We start from the raw sequence: 15,903 nt of genomic DNA on the forward strand, positions 1-15,903 counted from the left end.
TGCGGTATCAGCTTGTGGTTTTATGCGCTCCCCTTTAACGGCTTTTGCTGGCTTTTAGTTCGGCTCCTAAAGACACCATTTTTCTTCGACGTGACAGAAGGCCAGGTTTCAGCCCGTTACAGGGGAGTCTTTTTTTTTCGGGTCTGAAAGAGCTCACGCGATAATCTCATGTATTGCCTGAAGCTGCAACTCACGTCCAAGCTACCTACAGCACATTTGTGGCTGAAAAGGGCACATGGCGGTGCTGCCCGGAATGGGCGCTCTGAACATAGGTGCAGAAGGTAGCTAAAGGGAAGTGCTCGTAGAGAGAGTACAGGGAAGCCTGTGGAGTTCGACGGATGGTCCTAAAGGGCGCTAAAACCGCATACTATGGGAGGGAGCACTGGGTCGCTATCTTGTGCCTTTTCCCGGAATACAAGTTACTGCGCAAGATTTCCAAAATCCAGCGAGCATATCTACCAGTGACTACACGATCACTCTGCGTTGTTTGGACAACCAGTTCTCCTTCCGTGTGCACGCACGAGTCGGTGTCGCTGGCAATACACTCCTCTAGGGTTGTTTGTCATCCTCGCGGGGAGCGAGTAAATCCAAAAGGTCGCTGCAGCTGCAGAAGGCGTCAAAGGCAGCCCAAGAAACGGCAGCGGTCAGAAGATTTCATGCTCTCTGAGGAGAGCTGCAGCTTATTGCAAATTATCACCTACTGGGTTTTGAATGAGCCATAGCCACACTGCATGCTGCCTCTCTCTTTCAACCCCAACTCAAGACCGACAAATTTAATTGTACATGCAAGGCATTAGGGCAAATAAAAAGAGTGATGAGTCACTAACACCATGCAACAGGGGTAACGGGAGGGTGAAACCTTGGGGGCCCCCCGGTGGGTATGGGGCCCCCCGGCGTCGAAATTGGAAACCCCCTAAAGAGCACAATAGCCTAAATATCCCGTATTTTCCGGACAGCCCTCCATATCGACACTTCTTTAAGGGCCTTTTATCTTCCTTCCTTGTGATGTGGAGTCAAAAGTCTGGAGCGTAAAGCCTGAAACGCGGGTTCAGTAAGTGGTCATTTCGGTATTTTTTGTCGAGTGGTATGCAACGGCACTCATCCCCTATGCTCCGAGAACCGACATTAGGTTTGTGTGAGGCATCTCGGCAGAAGAAGGCCTACGATTCTAGGTCGACACTGTCTCGGCAGCGTCCATCCGAATAGAACTGCATCGGCGTCACCGTCGTGAAATCCAAGATTCTCGTTGGCAACCGTCGCTAGGCCGTGATCGTGCCTGTCTGTCCACTGTAGGCAAAGCTGGTCCAAAGCAGCCTCCAAAGACCTCTTCGATCGTCGGAGGCACCGAGAAGGATCCTTCTCAACGGAGAGAAGCTCCCCCATGGCATGAATTCAGTGGTCTCGATTTCCTGTTTCTGCCCGGCAGATTTTCCTGTGGCTGAAAATGGAGGGCCTGATCCACCAGGAACAGGAGCCGAAGGACACAGAGAAATGGGTGGGTGTTTCGAGACGTATGCCCTCTGCCAATGCGCCTGCTCGAAATTTTTGTGTGGATCTTCTACACGCAGAGCTCTCTGTTTGTGTGCAGATGGACTCTCTGCTGAGCTCTTTGGGATCGGCGTTCTCGGACCTGAATTGCGTCGTCTGCGAGCAGCTCAACGATAATTTCGCTCTCCGCAATAACCTCCCGCAGTGCGCGCATGAGTCTCCGTCTGTAGCGGTGGCCCCTTCCCTGTATAGGCGTTTCTTAGTGTCGATTAGGACCATGTGTGCTCAACCCAGCCAGTCACCCCCTATGTGTAGGCTCATGCCTTCGGCACGTGTGTCAATCTGTGTCTTTAAAGTTTAGTCTCGCCGCTTTTTCTCTCGCCCTGTGCCACCCGTCAGGCGTCGTGTGCCGACCCCACCGCTTTGCTGCGCACCGCTCAGCTGAACATGGCTGCCACTTCGGGGGATTGAAAAGACAGCTGCTCTCTCCACGCGCGTCTATGTGCGTCTTCTCAGGGGCAAACTGGTCTCGGATTGGTTGGCGCTCGCTGCTGGAATTAGGGGTTTCGATTTGGCGAGGAGCACCGGGGAGGCACACCTTGCCTCCTTCGCGCTGGCCCCTTGCAACAGCCTTCCCGTTAATCCTTTCACGGGACGAAAGGAAGACATCGATTGCTGTGAGCCACCAGAACCTCCCCAGTTTGCCCCTTACACCCACGGGAGGCGTGGCGAAGGAGGACTTCGCAGGGGCCCCTGAGGGGCCCCTGCTAGAATTCCTTACCTTGCCTCTCCTCACTAGAAGGCAGAGACTCTCTTTGTGTATCTTAAGAAGAAATCAGCAGACACCACGGCTCTCTGCGGCTTCTGTCACCAGTAACGCATCTTGGCTGAGAGGCAACCTGCATTTTCAGGCTTCATGCTGCCTTCGGAAGTTCGCCTGCTCCTGCCCTTTCCTATTGACACTCATCGACAAGTAATAGGCAAGGCATATACGCCTTCTTTAAGGCTTTCCCAGTGTCGTGTGAGTGCGCATGCGTGCGCAGTGTTGGAGGCTATGAGCGGCCTAGCCAGCGACTCCGCAGAGGCCTCTACCCGTGCAGCGTACGGCCGGCTTGCCGCCACAAGGCGATTTGAGCCCTCCCCCCGAGAGCTTTTTGCAAGAGTCAGTGCATTCAACAAGTCTCTCGAGGGGTTAATGCAAGCCTTTGATGGGGAGACGCGTAAGCCACGAGAAAACCATGCACGCACCTTCATTTCTCTTCCCCCCCTCCCCCCCGTGTGTTCCTCTCGTGCACTTGCCTTCGGGCGCCTCTCTGAACGCCTGCTGCTGCAGCAGCCACCGTCGCAAGCTGCTTGCTGGGTGTCTTTGATTCAACTTTGCTTTCCATTTACTCCCTTGAAAAAGCTGGAAGACAGAGCCGCTCTGCTGTCTCGTCATGGTTGCTCTCCACTCTTCCTGACTTCCCTCTGCTCAGCGTGTGCTGATACAGGGGCCTCGCGGCACCGGGGCCCCCAGCGTGCAGGGAAAGGCTCGCATGATTGTGTCTATGTTGTGGAGCACGCCGAGTCGCCTTTGAACTTCGCCTCTCTGCTGCTGCTCCTGCCCCCTCCGTTCGTGATATTTTCCCAAGTGCCGATTGCTCTGTGGGGTCTCTTCTGTTGCGCAATTGTTGCCCTGGCTTCTGCAGCAAAGCCTCAACCGTATCGCGTTGGAAACTCACTTTTGGCGGCTTCCAGCGTTGTGCAAGCCTCCCGGAAGCCCAAAGACGCAGGCCAGCTCGAAGCCCTACTCGCCGATGCAAAGTTTTGCATGCGTATGTGATGTGGATCACCCCCCCTACTCTTGCCCCTCCTCGCAGTGAACGTGAGAATTAATCCCGCTGCAGCGCTAGCTTCCCCTACAGTATCTTCAGTTCTTAAATTTGCTGTCCTCGTTGCTGCGCCCCTCACTCAGGTGCACAACCCTGACAATCCTACGACTCGGTAGACGACGAAAATTGCTGTAGTGTGTCAGTTCAAAACCCTTCACAATCGCACTAACCACAAAAGAAGCGCCCCCTGATGCAGGCGGAGTGTTTGGCAGTGGTGCCGCGGCCATGGCCACTGGATGGGTGTGCGGCTTGCCGCGTACAGTCGCACTGCTGCGATAGCAAAAAAGACCACACACCGTTCTTCACTCCTAGTGCTGCCGCCTGCTGATTTGCACCGCTCGGTCTGGCCCTTCAGCCTCATCAAGTCAAAACACACAAGCGGCGGCGCTATGCGCTTTCTGAACCACGCATATACACGTAGTCTGCCTCTCAGTAGCCTGCTAGCAGCAGCGGCAGAGGGGTCGGTGTCCAAGCAACTATCTCTACAAGCCGGACTTCGCTAGTGGTAGTGTCAAACACCCGTGTCATCATCGCCAAACAGAAAATCGTAGGCACTCCAACACCGTGCGCCCATTTAAATACATAGTCACTGTGCCAATTTGGGAACTGTATAAAGGGCATGCTTTGCATTTTCACTCGTGCCTTCTTGGCACCGGCAAAAACACCAAGCGTAATACGCACATGCTCATCGCCCTGCGGCGAATGGCACACCCATGTAGGCGTCTCCCTAGCCGCTGCAGCATGAAGTGCGGCTGGAAGAAGCACCCATGGACTGATGAGTATTGCAGCCGCATCTCGAGTCTCACTGCGCCCCGTCCCCCCCCCCACCCAAGCGTCACCCTCCGCCCCCAACAAAAAGGAATCCCAATATTGAACAGTTAGCATGCAGAAGGAGGATCCCCCGTGGAGGCCGTGGCTGGCGCGAATTGCAAAAAGGGGGGCCCCGCGGGAGCACTAGTGAAAGGGGGGACCTTATGTGGCTTTAGGGCTTCACTATTGCCCGCTCAGGTTAGATGGCACGACAGATGCTTCCTGCTGTCTCCGCAGACTGCGCATGAAGGGCAGCCAAAGATCGGGCGTGCGTGTTTAGTGGCCGTAATCAGGGAGACTTGGCGGCACCAAGGTGATATGAGAGAATAAATCCTGCCAGTGTATCCGAAAGAATGTCTTTCACCTCCATTTGGAAGACTGGATGCCTTTCATAAATGTCGCGGGGCTTGGGCCGGCGCAAGGGGTTTGGTTCGAGCAATAGGCGAATCATATGCTGTACGCAGCATCTCGATAGCGACTCACAACCGAATTAACACTACGCAAGCGTGCACACGCGAACACAAGCGTACGCAGCGGCAGGAGCACCGGAAGCAGAACAAGCTGAAATCAAACTACAAGTTTCGCTTACAAGAACGGCCAGCGGGGTGTCCGGACTGCAGTGGCTAAAATCCAAGTCTTCAATGTGCGCGTAAGCAGTCTTGTCTGCAAAGAACGACTCACAGACGCGCACACCCTCACCAAAGCTATGTCCAATACATGTGTAAGCCGTAAGAATAAATGCGGCAGCACCCGCGATCACTCCTGTATTTGGAACCAGCAGCGCTCTTTTACAGAGGAGTTGTGGCTGGCATGCAACTTCAACAGCAACAACTACAGAGAAGCCGAGGTGCCAAGGCTGCCAAATGCTCATTCCTGCCAGGTCCTACCCAGAAGCTCCTCATACAGCGCATCATCCGCTCCGTAGGGGCGTGAATGGAAACACCAGACTCTATAAAATACAACACCAAGGGCCCAAGAATCCTTCATTTCCGTAACCTTCAGGGTGCGCTCTTTCTCCCGCATACACCTCAAATTCTCTGGAGGCAAGTATGTCGCAGTGCCTTCCATGCAGGACGCCACGTAGCCCACAGGCTGCAAAGCATGACAGCGCAAATCTCAAAAATAGTCTGAAAACCAGCTAGAAAGATGCCCCAAAAAACGAGTCCCTCAAGGCTTATACTAGAGAACAAAGTGTCACTGCTATACAGAGGGGTAAAACGCGCATATCTAGACGCAAGGACCTAGCGAGACAGCCGGAAGAACAGCCGTGTATTCGGGAAGCATGCCAGCACGCTGCTAAAAACAGCAAGCCCACGTGTGCAAGCGAATAGTCTCCTAAAAAGATGCGGCCATCTGCTTTCACGAAAAAGTTCTGCGTCTTCACGTCCGAGTGAACCATCCCCATATCATGCATCCGCACCACTGCCCTGTGCACCAGCAGCAAACCCACAGGGAGCCCGCAACGTTTGTCCTCCTAATCCTTGCGTATGCGGAGCTTCTGCCCCTGCCGCTCTTCCCACGTGAGGAAATCGGTGGCTCAATAGAGCGATATACATCCCGGCATGCGCGTTGCTTTCTCGAGAAACACGCCATAGAAAGCTCACAGCAGCATTTGCTTTGTGGCAGAGAGCTTCGCAGAGGCCGACGCAGAGGGGAGGCCTCGAAGCATCGCGACGTCCCCTGCAGCAAGCGCCGCAAGCATCAGAAGAAAACATCTCTGGTAAGAAAAACCCTTCTTCAAGATCCGATCACGAAAAGCTCAAGAGGCGGAATCCTTGTTTGAACCGGCCCGACGAGAGGCCCACACAAGGGGGTAAGAAAGACGCATCGACACACAAGCGAAGCTGCGGAAATCGCACTCTTCATTCTCTTCTCAAAAAGAGAATAGCAGCACGAAACCAGGAAGCGCCGTTCCCATCAGCAGCGCTAGGCTCAACATTGACACACCTGCAAATCGCTCGAAGACAACCCATTGCGGCCAGTACCTCGTTCGGTCTTCGGGTGGGGGAGCAAAATTTGCAGTAGGCTCAACGACATCAAGGGGCATTACAACGTGTGACAAGTGCGACCAAACTCCCAGAGGAAGATCTGCAGGGGCCGCCTTAGCGATCGCCACCTCCAGGCGTACGCGACGCTTAAGACGATCCATATCTTTGGCAAATCCCCGCTGGTGCTTCTCGTGAATACAAAACACTTTCACAGCAAACTCCGCATGTGGCGCACCATCCACACGACCCTACACAACAGGCAGGCCAATAGACGTACACACACACACATACATACACATACATACATATGCGTACATACATATACATACATACACATACATACATATACATACACATACATAGATACACATACATACATACATACACATACATACATACACATACATACATACACGCAGTGACAGGCTAGCAGCTCGGACAAACTGCATCACGCCTAAATGAACTATCCACAGTTCACGAGATGCAAGCCTGGTATCAACAGCTAGCAGGCCCTCTCAACAAGGACCCCAACACACGCGACCAGACTATAGACCACAAGGCTGGCTGCACTTGAAGCCTACAGAGGATCCACAAAGCAGCTGTAGCTACCCGTGAGATCAGAGAAGAAGCGGCCTCTGAACACGCAACACTAAGCGGCCTCCCCCCCCCTGCCGTCCACTGCAATGCACTTCACTAAGGAGTTGGGGCGGACTTCTTTTGCCGCAACAACGGCAGCAAATGAGTCTGATTACACAGTCCCACAGAGTCTCTCTGGAGGCAGCTAAAAAGCTTCTTGCGTATCGACCCAGCTGATAGCTAGGCATCTATCGTGCTCGCTTCCAGCAAAAAGGTAAGCTTACCAGCAAGACAATGCCCTGCCCTCCCGATCCAAGAACGGACTGCAAGACGATCCGAAGCTTAGCGCCAGTCGCCAGGTTGCGCACCTCGATAGGCACTCCGAACGGATACACCGCCTTTATTTTTTCCTGTACACAAGCAGGTACCGCTAAACGCCCTAACTCCCAAGATATCGAGCTGCCGTGCAGCGGGAAATACAGAATGCGTGAGTTCGAGAGGAGGCAACTACGCAGTAGGCTTCTAAGAAAAGGTACAGTGGACAGGGCCTCCCAACTAGCGGGCACACGGTGTGCGGGGATATTCAACTAATAGCAATATCGGGGTGGGAGGAGGAACCTAGGAGGGCGCCATCACTGCGTAAGCGGGAATACTTTTTAAAAGTCCATATAGTTTCTACGTTTCTTGCCTTGTAAGTAGACAGCACAGGCGGGGCCAAAGCGGCCGTCAAGCGAACCAAGTCCATTGGCGGCTTCGGAAATGTCACGGGCGGAAAATCCTTCAAAAGCAGCTCGGAGACGCCCCCGACGGATATTTCTGGGAGCAACAAGTGGCGCTGCTTTTGAGGCTGCAACTGCTTCCCCGTGGAAAATTCCTTGGTCTGCTGGGCCGGTTCAGCGGGAAGCCTTTCGTTAGAGACGGGGAGAACGTCGACATGACCTGCATCGCCAGACTCCTCAGGATCCATGTAGCTCTTCTGGCTACGTAGGGCCTTCCGATATCCTAAACTTTCTCCACCAACGCAGTCAGGGGGGTTGCCCTCACACTCTGGTCCCACTGTACGGGTGCGCTTGATGGCGTCATCGTGCTTTCGAGCTGCCACACCGCTCACGGGGACGGCAAACACCCGAAAACGAGGTGACTCCTCATAGATGGCCTGACGACCACCGACGCCATGGAGGCCAACAAAGAATGCCACGAAAACAAAGATACAAGACTTGGTGAGAGCCCTCATCAGCTCGCGGCGGAAGGCGGCATGACGCGTAGCAACTGGAGATCTGCTACTGTAGCAGCTCCTGTTCGCGGTGCTGCTAACGCCGCCAAAAGATCCCTACAAAACGTGGATTTCTCATACCTTCACTGCTGGCCGTTGCATTCGGGCAGCTGGGACTCCCTCCTGTAAGTGAAAAGGGACTAAATGCAACCACGTGCTGCAGCCCCCTTAACACTGTTCTGTCAATGGTTACTGCTGATGCAGCTGCTACTGTTAACGCTATGTGCCTGTTGCCCAGCGGCCGCTGTTGCTGCTGTTCTTGCCAGTGCGGTTGCGGCTGGAAGCAGTCCCTGGAGCTCATGGAATCAAACAAGGCGACGACGGAGCTGCTCCAGAGGTCGGTCAATACAGAAAAGGTTTATATGATGGATATGCGGTGGGTAAAAACGCTCACGCTACTACAGCTCCCAGGGCCCTGCATGGCGCTCCCTGCCCACTCAGTCCCAGTAGCTGCAGCCGCTCACGGAGCAATGCAACATGCACTGAAATGTAGTACGAAAATACGCAGTGGTTTAATGATAACAAGAGAACAAGATACGGAAAGCCGACGCTCTGGCTCTTTGACAGCACGCCGTGTTGTTCTGCAGTGGCACCCATCGACACTGGCTCTATTGATGCAGTCGTCATGCCAGGAGTGGTACGCCGCTTTGTTCATTCAGTTCTCCTTCTGCTATGTGTAAGGAGCGAAAGAATACTATGGGTGTCTGCTGCGAGGTCACAGGACGGTACAACTCCACAATCTTCACATTCACAGCCGCTGCAGCCGGCAGGTTGAAACGGGTTAAGCCATGGTGAGACAAAATAGTACTGCTCAGATTACATTTTGGTAAGGCGTTCTGATGAGTTCACTGCTTTACCTGTTTCTATGTTTTTTGTTTGCTGCAAAGGCACTGCTACCTCGATCCAGGAAGACGCACGATGATGTGAAAGTCATGTAGCGAACTCTGGGGATGCATGGGGAGCGGAAAAAGGGAGCTCTTTTGAGAAACACTCGCTAGCTTTCTATTGGCTTTGTATCGAGTATGGATCACAGTGCTGCTTCGCCATGGAGAACTTAGATGGACCAGTACAGTTAGTAGCACACCAGGGCTCTATGCTACCGCCCGTCGCTCATCTACTTGCTGTGAATGCAGTGGAAAGTCAGGTTCCCTTGCAAGAGTTGTCTGGTTTCTGTCAGACCATCCAAAGTCTTGGAGAATCGGAAGATTTTGCAGAGAGCAGGTTTCGGAGCGTCATGACGCCTTAGCTGCTTACAGTATTGGCATGACAGTCTATACTCCTCTGCTGACGGGCGCTTTCCAGGACTCTAGGACCGTGGGAGCTTTTCCAGTGTATTGTGAATTTCACCATGGTCGAAAAAACATGAACCTGCGTTTTGCGCAAGATGACACTGCGAAGCAGAGTCGAGATCTAGAGGCGACGGAATATTCGCTTTCTCTGAACTACATTCAACCATCCTCGACGTGACAATACTTCACCTTCTAGACATTCTGGATGTTGAATAGAAGAGGATATACGGAAGCTGAAAGCATAGGACCTACGTGATGTCAATAGAGCTGCAATTCATCATGAACAGAAGCGTCTGCATTACACATTAGCGCACTGTTGGGGCTTCGCGAGAGCGTGTAGGCACGTAGGTTGGTAAAACCCTTCGTATACTTTTCTGTAATGTCGTATTGGACGAGTCTCCCGAAGCGAGTTAACAACTATAAGGTTACCCAGGTCCTTGAAATTCCTCGAGTGACGCATTAAAGGCCGAGAGTCGATCTGGACATTGAAATGAGGTCCACATTAATGGTGCCGCCATTTTGTTCACTCCCCACCACAGCTCATGGGGCTCCCTTCCCCGCACTATGCATCCCTGCTCGGCCTCGATGGTGCGATGAAAACAATAAGCTGTAATTTGGTGATTTAGGGAACTCGTAGCCTGGCGGAAAATCATAACGCACCTCTCCGTGAGAAGTATCGGTTGATCGGAAGAAATGACCCTTATAGCAAGGCAATTCCAGTGCCGGAGAGGTTCTACGGCGGCTGATGAGCGTCATTGCTGCGATATTAGCCTCCTATATGCAAGTCACATGCACCGCTTTAATATATATATCAGTGAAAGGAGCGGTGATCCGCATAATCCCAGGGAAAAAATTTCATCACGAGCTGCAAGCGCAGAGAACTCTGGAACGTTTTTGTGGGTGCGTGAAAAAGTAAAAGCTACGCGTTCACTGCTATGAATTTGGCTGGATTTGCTCAATATGTCAAACAAAAGTACAGAATGTGAGAAATACAGCTGTCCTTACGGAACCAAGCACGCTCGTCGCTTTGCATACCAGTGCTTGTCCCGTCACATCTGAAGCGCCACCGTTGGTGCAATAGGTGCTTTGAAAGCTTCGGCTGAACACTAAGGCGTCTTCCATGTAGACGGTCATGGACGTTTCGTTGATGCCTCCATAAAATTTCCCACTAGAAAGAGGGCTGCACTTCCGCTAGGACATTAGCGAGCCCAGTCGGTGTACGGGCGGTGTCCTCGAGTTAGCGAGTAGGAGTATGGAGCGCCATTATCTGCCCGAAAGCAGCGTGAATTAAGATTGGTCAGGAGGCGTCCGTGAAGTCAAATGCCGAGTGCATTGTCGATCTATGTAGCTTGTCAAGTAGTTAGCCAACTTTAGGCATCGGGAATTTTTGCTTTTTAATGTTGTTCACGGGCTTCAAACGAATGCACAGGCGCCACTTTCCGTCTGTTTCGGGCTCCAACACCCGGTCATGCCCACGGGCGCTGATCTACTCTAGCTATTTACTTCTTTCAATTGGTCATTGGCCTGCTGCTCATTCCTGCTCTTCATGTTGTGTGGCCTTCCCATACCACGACACAGCTCGGGGCTGACTCATTAGCATAATACAATAAGGTAGGCGACTTGCTGGTGGCCAGTCTGCTAGCAGCTCGTCGTTATCGCACATCGGTGACTCTGCCTTGAGATTTGCCTATTCCTGGTGCTCCTTGGCTGGATGCGTGATCGACTTTTTTGCTGACGAATAAGTTGCAGAGTCAGCGAGATAGAAGGGGTGTTCTAAACCGTTTTCCAGTACTACGCTGCTCAGCCGCCTGCATGGCGACTCTGCCCCACCTTGCTAAGGCAGCGACTCTACACCGCTTACCATAGATGAACTGAGAATTATCAAGGAGACCAGCAGTTGCTTCTGCTTAGTGCTTACTGGCACAGCGACCAGCCCAGCGCGCAGCTGTGTTCGCATGGGCGCTTTCCATTAGGCCACCCAGGGCATCCTCAGAATTACGTGCTGGTACACGGGCCGATCGTTGAGATTCACTTTCCATGCTGGTTGGACCAAATTCTAATTCAACTTAGCATTTCAATGCAAGTTTCTTGTCGGTTTTTGCGTTCTGCCACACTCCAGCGAATTCGGGTCCTTAGGACTGCTCTAACGTGGAGCAAACACTGCACTTCTTCGTAGCCCCATAGAATAACAAGTTTGTTTTGTATCTAGTGTCAAGTTACGCTAGCAATTCTGGACCAATCGTGTGAGTTTACATTGGCACAGATGTGACCTTTGGTGGGTTCCGAACACCGGCTGTATCCTCTGTATCCCCCATCACTGCGGCGCAGCTTTCGTGGGGGCTTGTCGTTTCCGTGGTGCATCTCCTTTGCTTTCCAAGCCTCCTGCTTCCGCTCAGCCTAGTCCCGTTCTTCATGTTCCATTGGCTTTTTCACTGCCTGCAGTTCCGGACTGTATGAACCATTTTCCGACAGCAGAAGCAAGTGCACTATCGATGGGCTGGAGCTGTCTGAAACTGCTCAGGAGTGCGGGTCCCCTCTGGCTTCCTTTTCTGGTTTATGTGTATGATAGGGCCAATCGACGCCGCTCCACATATAATCTTTCTACATGACGACTTGGCCCTCCGTGCTCAGCCACAGCCGCCGGACTTGCGCTAATTTGCCCTAACTCTCCCAGGTAGTCCCTAATTTGTCGAAGCTCCGCCGGGCAGTGGTTTAATTTCTGAGACGCGGCCTATTTCGCGACCACTTGACGTAACACTTTGGATAGACCTCACAGGAACCACTGACAAAGCAGCTGTTCGTCTGTGCTGTGACTTTTGAAAGCCAAAATTTTATTTTCTCTCTCAATTTCCCAATCTGGTGATGGAATTTTAGGCTTTGACCTTCTTACTTGTCTCAAGCTTGCAGTTGAGCTTATTTGGGCAAAAACCGATGAGGTGGGGTTATGTAAAGCTTGAACGTTAGTAAATTCCGGCCGGAGCAGACGGCTTCCACAGTAATATAGCAATCATTGAACTGCTTTTCTCCGCAATAAACATGCCACAAGGAGCAGTTGTACTAAGCGAGGTGCGTCTCCTGTTGGATTATGAACTCTTCGGGTACATGCTCAACCTTACGGCTGTTACTCTTTTCTGGTCAAATATTCTCACAAGTAGATCCCTAAGCGCTTTCTCGTCTTATGAATCATGTTGTTCTATCAACTGTCAAGCTGCGTTCACATCAGCATTCGGGCCGAAACCCACCACCCGAACAGAAGTTAAGCCACGGTTTACTTCCATTGACAAGGGTTGTTTTCTCAGACAATTGCCAAAGAAAATCAAGTTATTGAATTGCCAAATCACGTGATCAAAACCAGACAACTGTGGCAAGGAAACCTGATATCCGACTGCTTTCCCAGCCAGAGATTCAGCAAGGAACAGCTGCATCGAGCTATGCGGTGCTACCATCTGTAGCTCCCACCTAAAGTCTCTTCAGAGAGACACTTAAATTCAGATTCAGTGCAACTTGATAGAAAAATGTGTTTAGCGACCAACGCTTCCTCATTGGCCCCCCTCCTCCCCTCACCCTTCAAGGTTCCTGACATGAGCTCAGAGGGACAGCTAGAGTGTGCGTAGTTGGACCCTTTAAGTGCTCCGAGCATTCGTAGCTAGTCGCACATAACACAAAACGCACATGCACACAGCATTGCATCTCCTTCCGTTGAGCCACCAGTATTCTGCAATGAATAAGGTATACCAAGACCAACCAAATGTTCAGTTCTCTACTATTCCTTAGAAAAAAAACTAGTGTAGTGGAAAGTGTTCAAGTGTATCTTAGCCCGCGACAGCTACTCTGTGGATAACAGACACATCATGACAAGCGGCTCACGGCCCCTCGTAGGGGGGCTATCACTGCGCATCTTGGAAAGAGAAGGCACAATAGTTCCACGAAGTACAGGGAATTGCTTATTAGCTGAAGAAAGGCATTTTGGGGGGTCAGGCAATTGACGCCTTTTAGGCTCACTCAAAGGCCCTCCAGAAAATGCCATTCCTGTCACCGCCAAGACCACCTTTCAGCGTTTCCCGGATCAACCGTTATAAAGGCCCATCAAGGGCCCATCTGAGCCACCAAAGAAGCCTCACATGCGCCTCCAAGAGGGGTCCCTACAAGGAATAGCCGCAAAGCCCAAGAGGCACTTGCCTGACATATCTATGTCACACTGCTCTTCATCCCCAGTCTCGACAGCAATCCACTCAGAAATCACTTGATGATTGTGAATTGCGCAAGATTTCGAGTCAACTTTCATTTTCCCTTGGTTCATGATGAATTGCGCCTGCGTGGAGTGCTTCCGGTCGGGGCTGCGGGGCTTCCTGCTGGACCACAACGGACTCGATCTTCTGCAGCAAGAGAGGTGAAAGGCGCCTTCAACGCCTCTGTTTCCATGTGACCTCTGTGTGAGTTTGCTGTTCCGCTGACGTTCAGAAGCTTGCGGACGCGACATTCGGAAGCGGAAAGGAGCCTGCGGGGCGAGGGGAGGTGCCTTCGTTGTGCTGAATATTCTCTGCCAGCCCTGTACAGATCTCTTTCGGCTAGCCACGTGAGGCAAAGGGCGGAAGCTCTCCGGCTTCCTCCTCGCGAGATTCTTCGTGCTTTTGGCGCAGAAACCTTCGTTGCGCTGGTCGTGGGCAGAGCAAGCGTGTATTGTCAGTCGGTCTGGGCATCCTGTGGCTCCATATATATATGTTTGTATGCCGACCGCCTGCTATCAGGGTGATATAGGGTCTAGTTCATCCGTTTTCTCCCCTTTTCTCTTCTTGGCTGCCTGCTTCTTCCCGCTGTGTCGGCCTGAGGATGGCGGGGGCAGCTCCTGGTGTAGCTGCAGCCGCAGCCTTGAGTGATGCCACTGCAACAGCGTCTGAGCCTCTCAGCCGTCCTCTAACCGCAGCTTATGTCCTGTGCTGCATCTGCGGGGCTGTAACGCCCCCGCATCCGAAAAACAAGTGCCTGTCTTGCCTCCAGGAAGAGATAGACATCAGCACTTACGTATGCAGGAACTTTGTCGTGGATCACTGCAGACAGTGCGACAGATACAAAGATGCGCAGGGGAAGTGGCTACCGTGCCAGCCGGAGTCGAGGTCCGTACGCAACAAGCAAGCCCCTGCCGCATACGGGGAGGCTGCTGAAAGACCACGGAGGGAGTGGGCTGAGGGGTTACATCCACATGTTTGTGATAAACACCCTCCTTCCGTGGATGTGCGTATCATGACCTGTTGATGGGGCTGTCTACGTCTCCGCGTTTCCACATGCATCTGCCTTTCTTCCTCCCATTTTCTCGTGTCTGCCTCCACTTGCGTATCCATGCATATGATTCGCATCCCTCAATTCATGCCTACCTACCCACCACTCAACAACCCTGCTCTTGAATCCTCTTACGCGTCAGCCAATAGGGCCATTTTCTGTACGTCGTGCTGTAGCAGGACTATCGGGGTGTAGCGCTGACAGCGTTTCTTTCGTCTCTCTCTCTGTGAATGCTCGCAGGGAGCTGTTGGCACTCTGCCTGAAGAAGATTCGGGGCTTGAAATCGCTCTCCCGCATTATTGACTGTCGTTGGCTTTTTACTGAGGTCCACAGCAACAAGCTGCTCATTCGCATCACTGCCAGGGCTGAAGTCTTAGACGGGAGTGCCCAGGTTGAGCAGTCTTTCAATGTGCAGGGGATTCTACACAATATGCAATGCGATGACTGCAAGAAGGTGCGGCAGTACAAAACACACAGACAAACATACACGAATTCACTTAGAGGAACATACTTGGGGGGGGCGAGAGGGCTGACTCTACCACCATCAGACTGCAGATGCACGGCAGTCGTTTCAGAGAGAGAGCCATAGAGATCTCTTTCTGTCTTTACCACTCCTTAATTCTGTTCCTTTTTTAAAAATTTTACGCCTTCCACTCGTGATCCGTCTTGTGTAGAGACCTGAACTGCTTACATGCCTCAAATGTACGATGCACATCATGTGCAATCACTGAAGGCGTGCCACGTGGAATGCCTCTATACATATTACTCAAGACTACGTATATATATATATATATATGTGTATGTAGTATGGATATATATTCTCTATTGGATTCTTTTGCAGTACGTCTAGGTAGGAGGCATGTGCGTATGTATTTCTTGCTATGTAGGTGGATGGATGTATATGGGAATGCATGGTACATATTACATATATGGATATATATTTGCATTCTGTGGTCTACCCTTGTCCATGTGTATGTCTTTTTTTAGTGCATATTTATGCGTGTAGTATGGTGTAGCGTGCGTGTTGTGCATCCGGTGCGATGCTTGCCTCTTTTTTTGTAGGCTTTCACGCCTCACGCAGGTTGGGGAGCTCGCGTGCAGGTACGCCAGCGCTGCGAGCACAAGAGGACTTTTTTGCTTTTAGAGCAGCTGGTGCTGCAGCAGCCGATGCTGCTGCAGAAATTGCTGAGAGCAGTACGGAGGCGGGATGGGTTGGACTTCCACTTCCCTAACAAACAAGCAGCGGCTTCCTTTGTTGCCTTTTGTAGCAGCAGGTTCCCCTGCAGCAGCCGCAGCAGCAAGCAGCTCATATCGCATGACTGTAACAGCAA

General features: G+C 52.0%; 1 protein-coding gene across 1 annotated transcript; it reads left to right on the forward strand.

Moving 5' to 3' along the window:
* The first annotated feature begins 1,444 nt into the window (after positions 1–1,444).
* Positions 1,445–3,310, forward strand: LOC34620395. Its single transcript, XM_026337892.1, has 4 exons — positions 1,445–1,785; positions 2,005–2,165; positions 2,532–2,728; positions 2,894–3,310. The coding sequence occupies exons 1-4, from the start codon at positions 1,445–1,447 to the stop codon at positions 3,308–3,310; spliced, it is 1,116 nt and encodes a 371-aa protein (XP_026193677.1).
* Positions 3,311–15,903: the final 12,593 nt, after the last annotated feature.

This window comes from Cyclospora cayetanensis, unplaced genomic scaffold (assembly GCF_002999335.1).
Source record: "Cyclospora cayetanensis isolate NF1_C8 unplaced genomic scaffold, CcayRef3 CcayRef3_contig_21, whole genome shotgun sequence".
Classification (NCBI taxonomy): domain Eukaryota; phylum Apicomplexa; class Conoidasida; order Eucoccidiorida; family Eimeriidae; genus Cyclospora; species Cyclospora cayetanensis.

Excerpts from the sequence above, each read along its gene's own strand:
- LOC34620395 (XM_026337892.1), top strand. The coding sequence starts at position 1,445 with ATGGAGGGCCTGATCCACCAGGAACAGGAGCCGAAGGACACAGAGAAA. Across the intron at positions 1,786-2,004 it reads ATGTGTGCTCAACCCAGCCA|GGGCAAACTGGTCTCGGATT; the intron begins GTCACCCCCTAT and ends GCGTCTTCTCAG. Across the intron at positions 2,729-2,893 it reads GTAAGCCACGAGAAAACCAT|CTGGAAGACAGAGCCGCTCT; the intron begins GCACGCACCTTC and ends CCCTTGAAAAAG.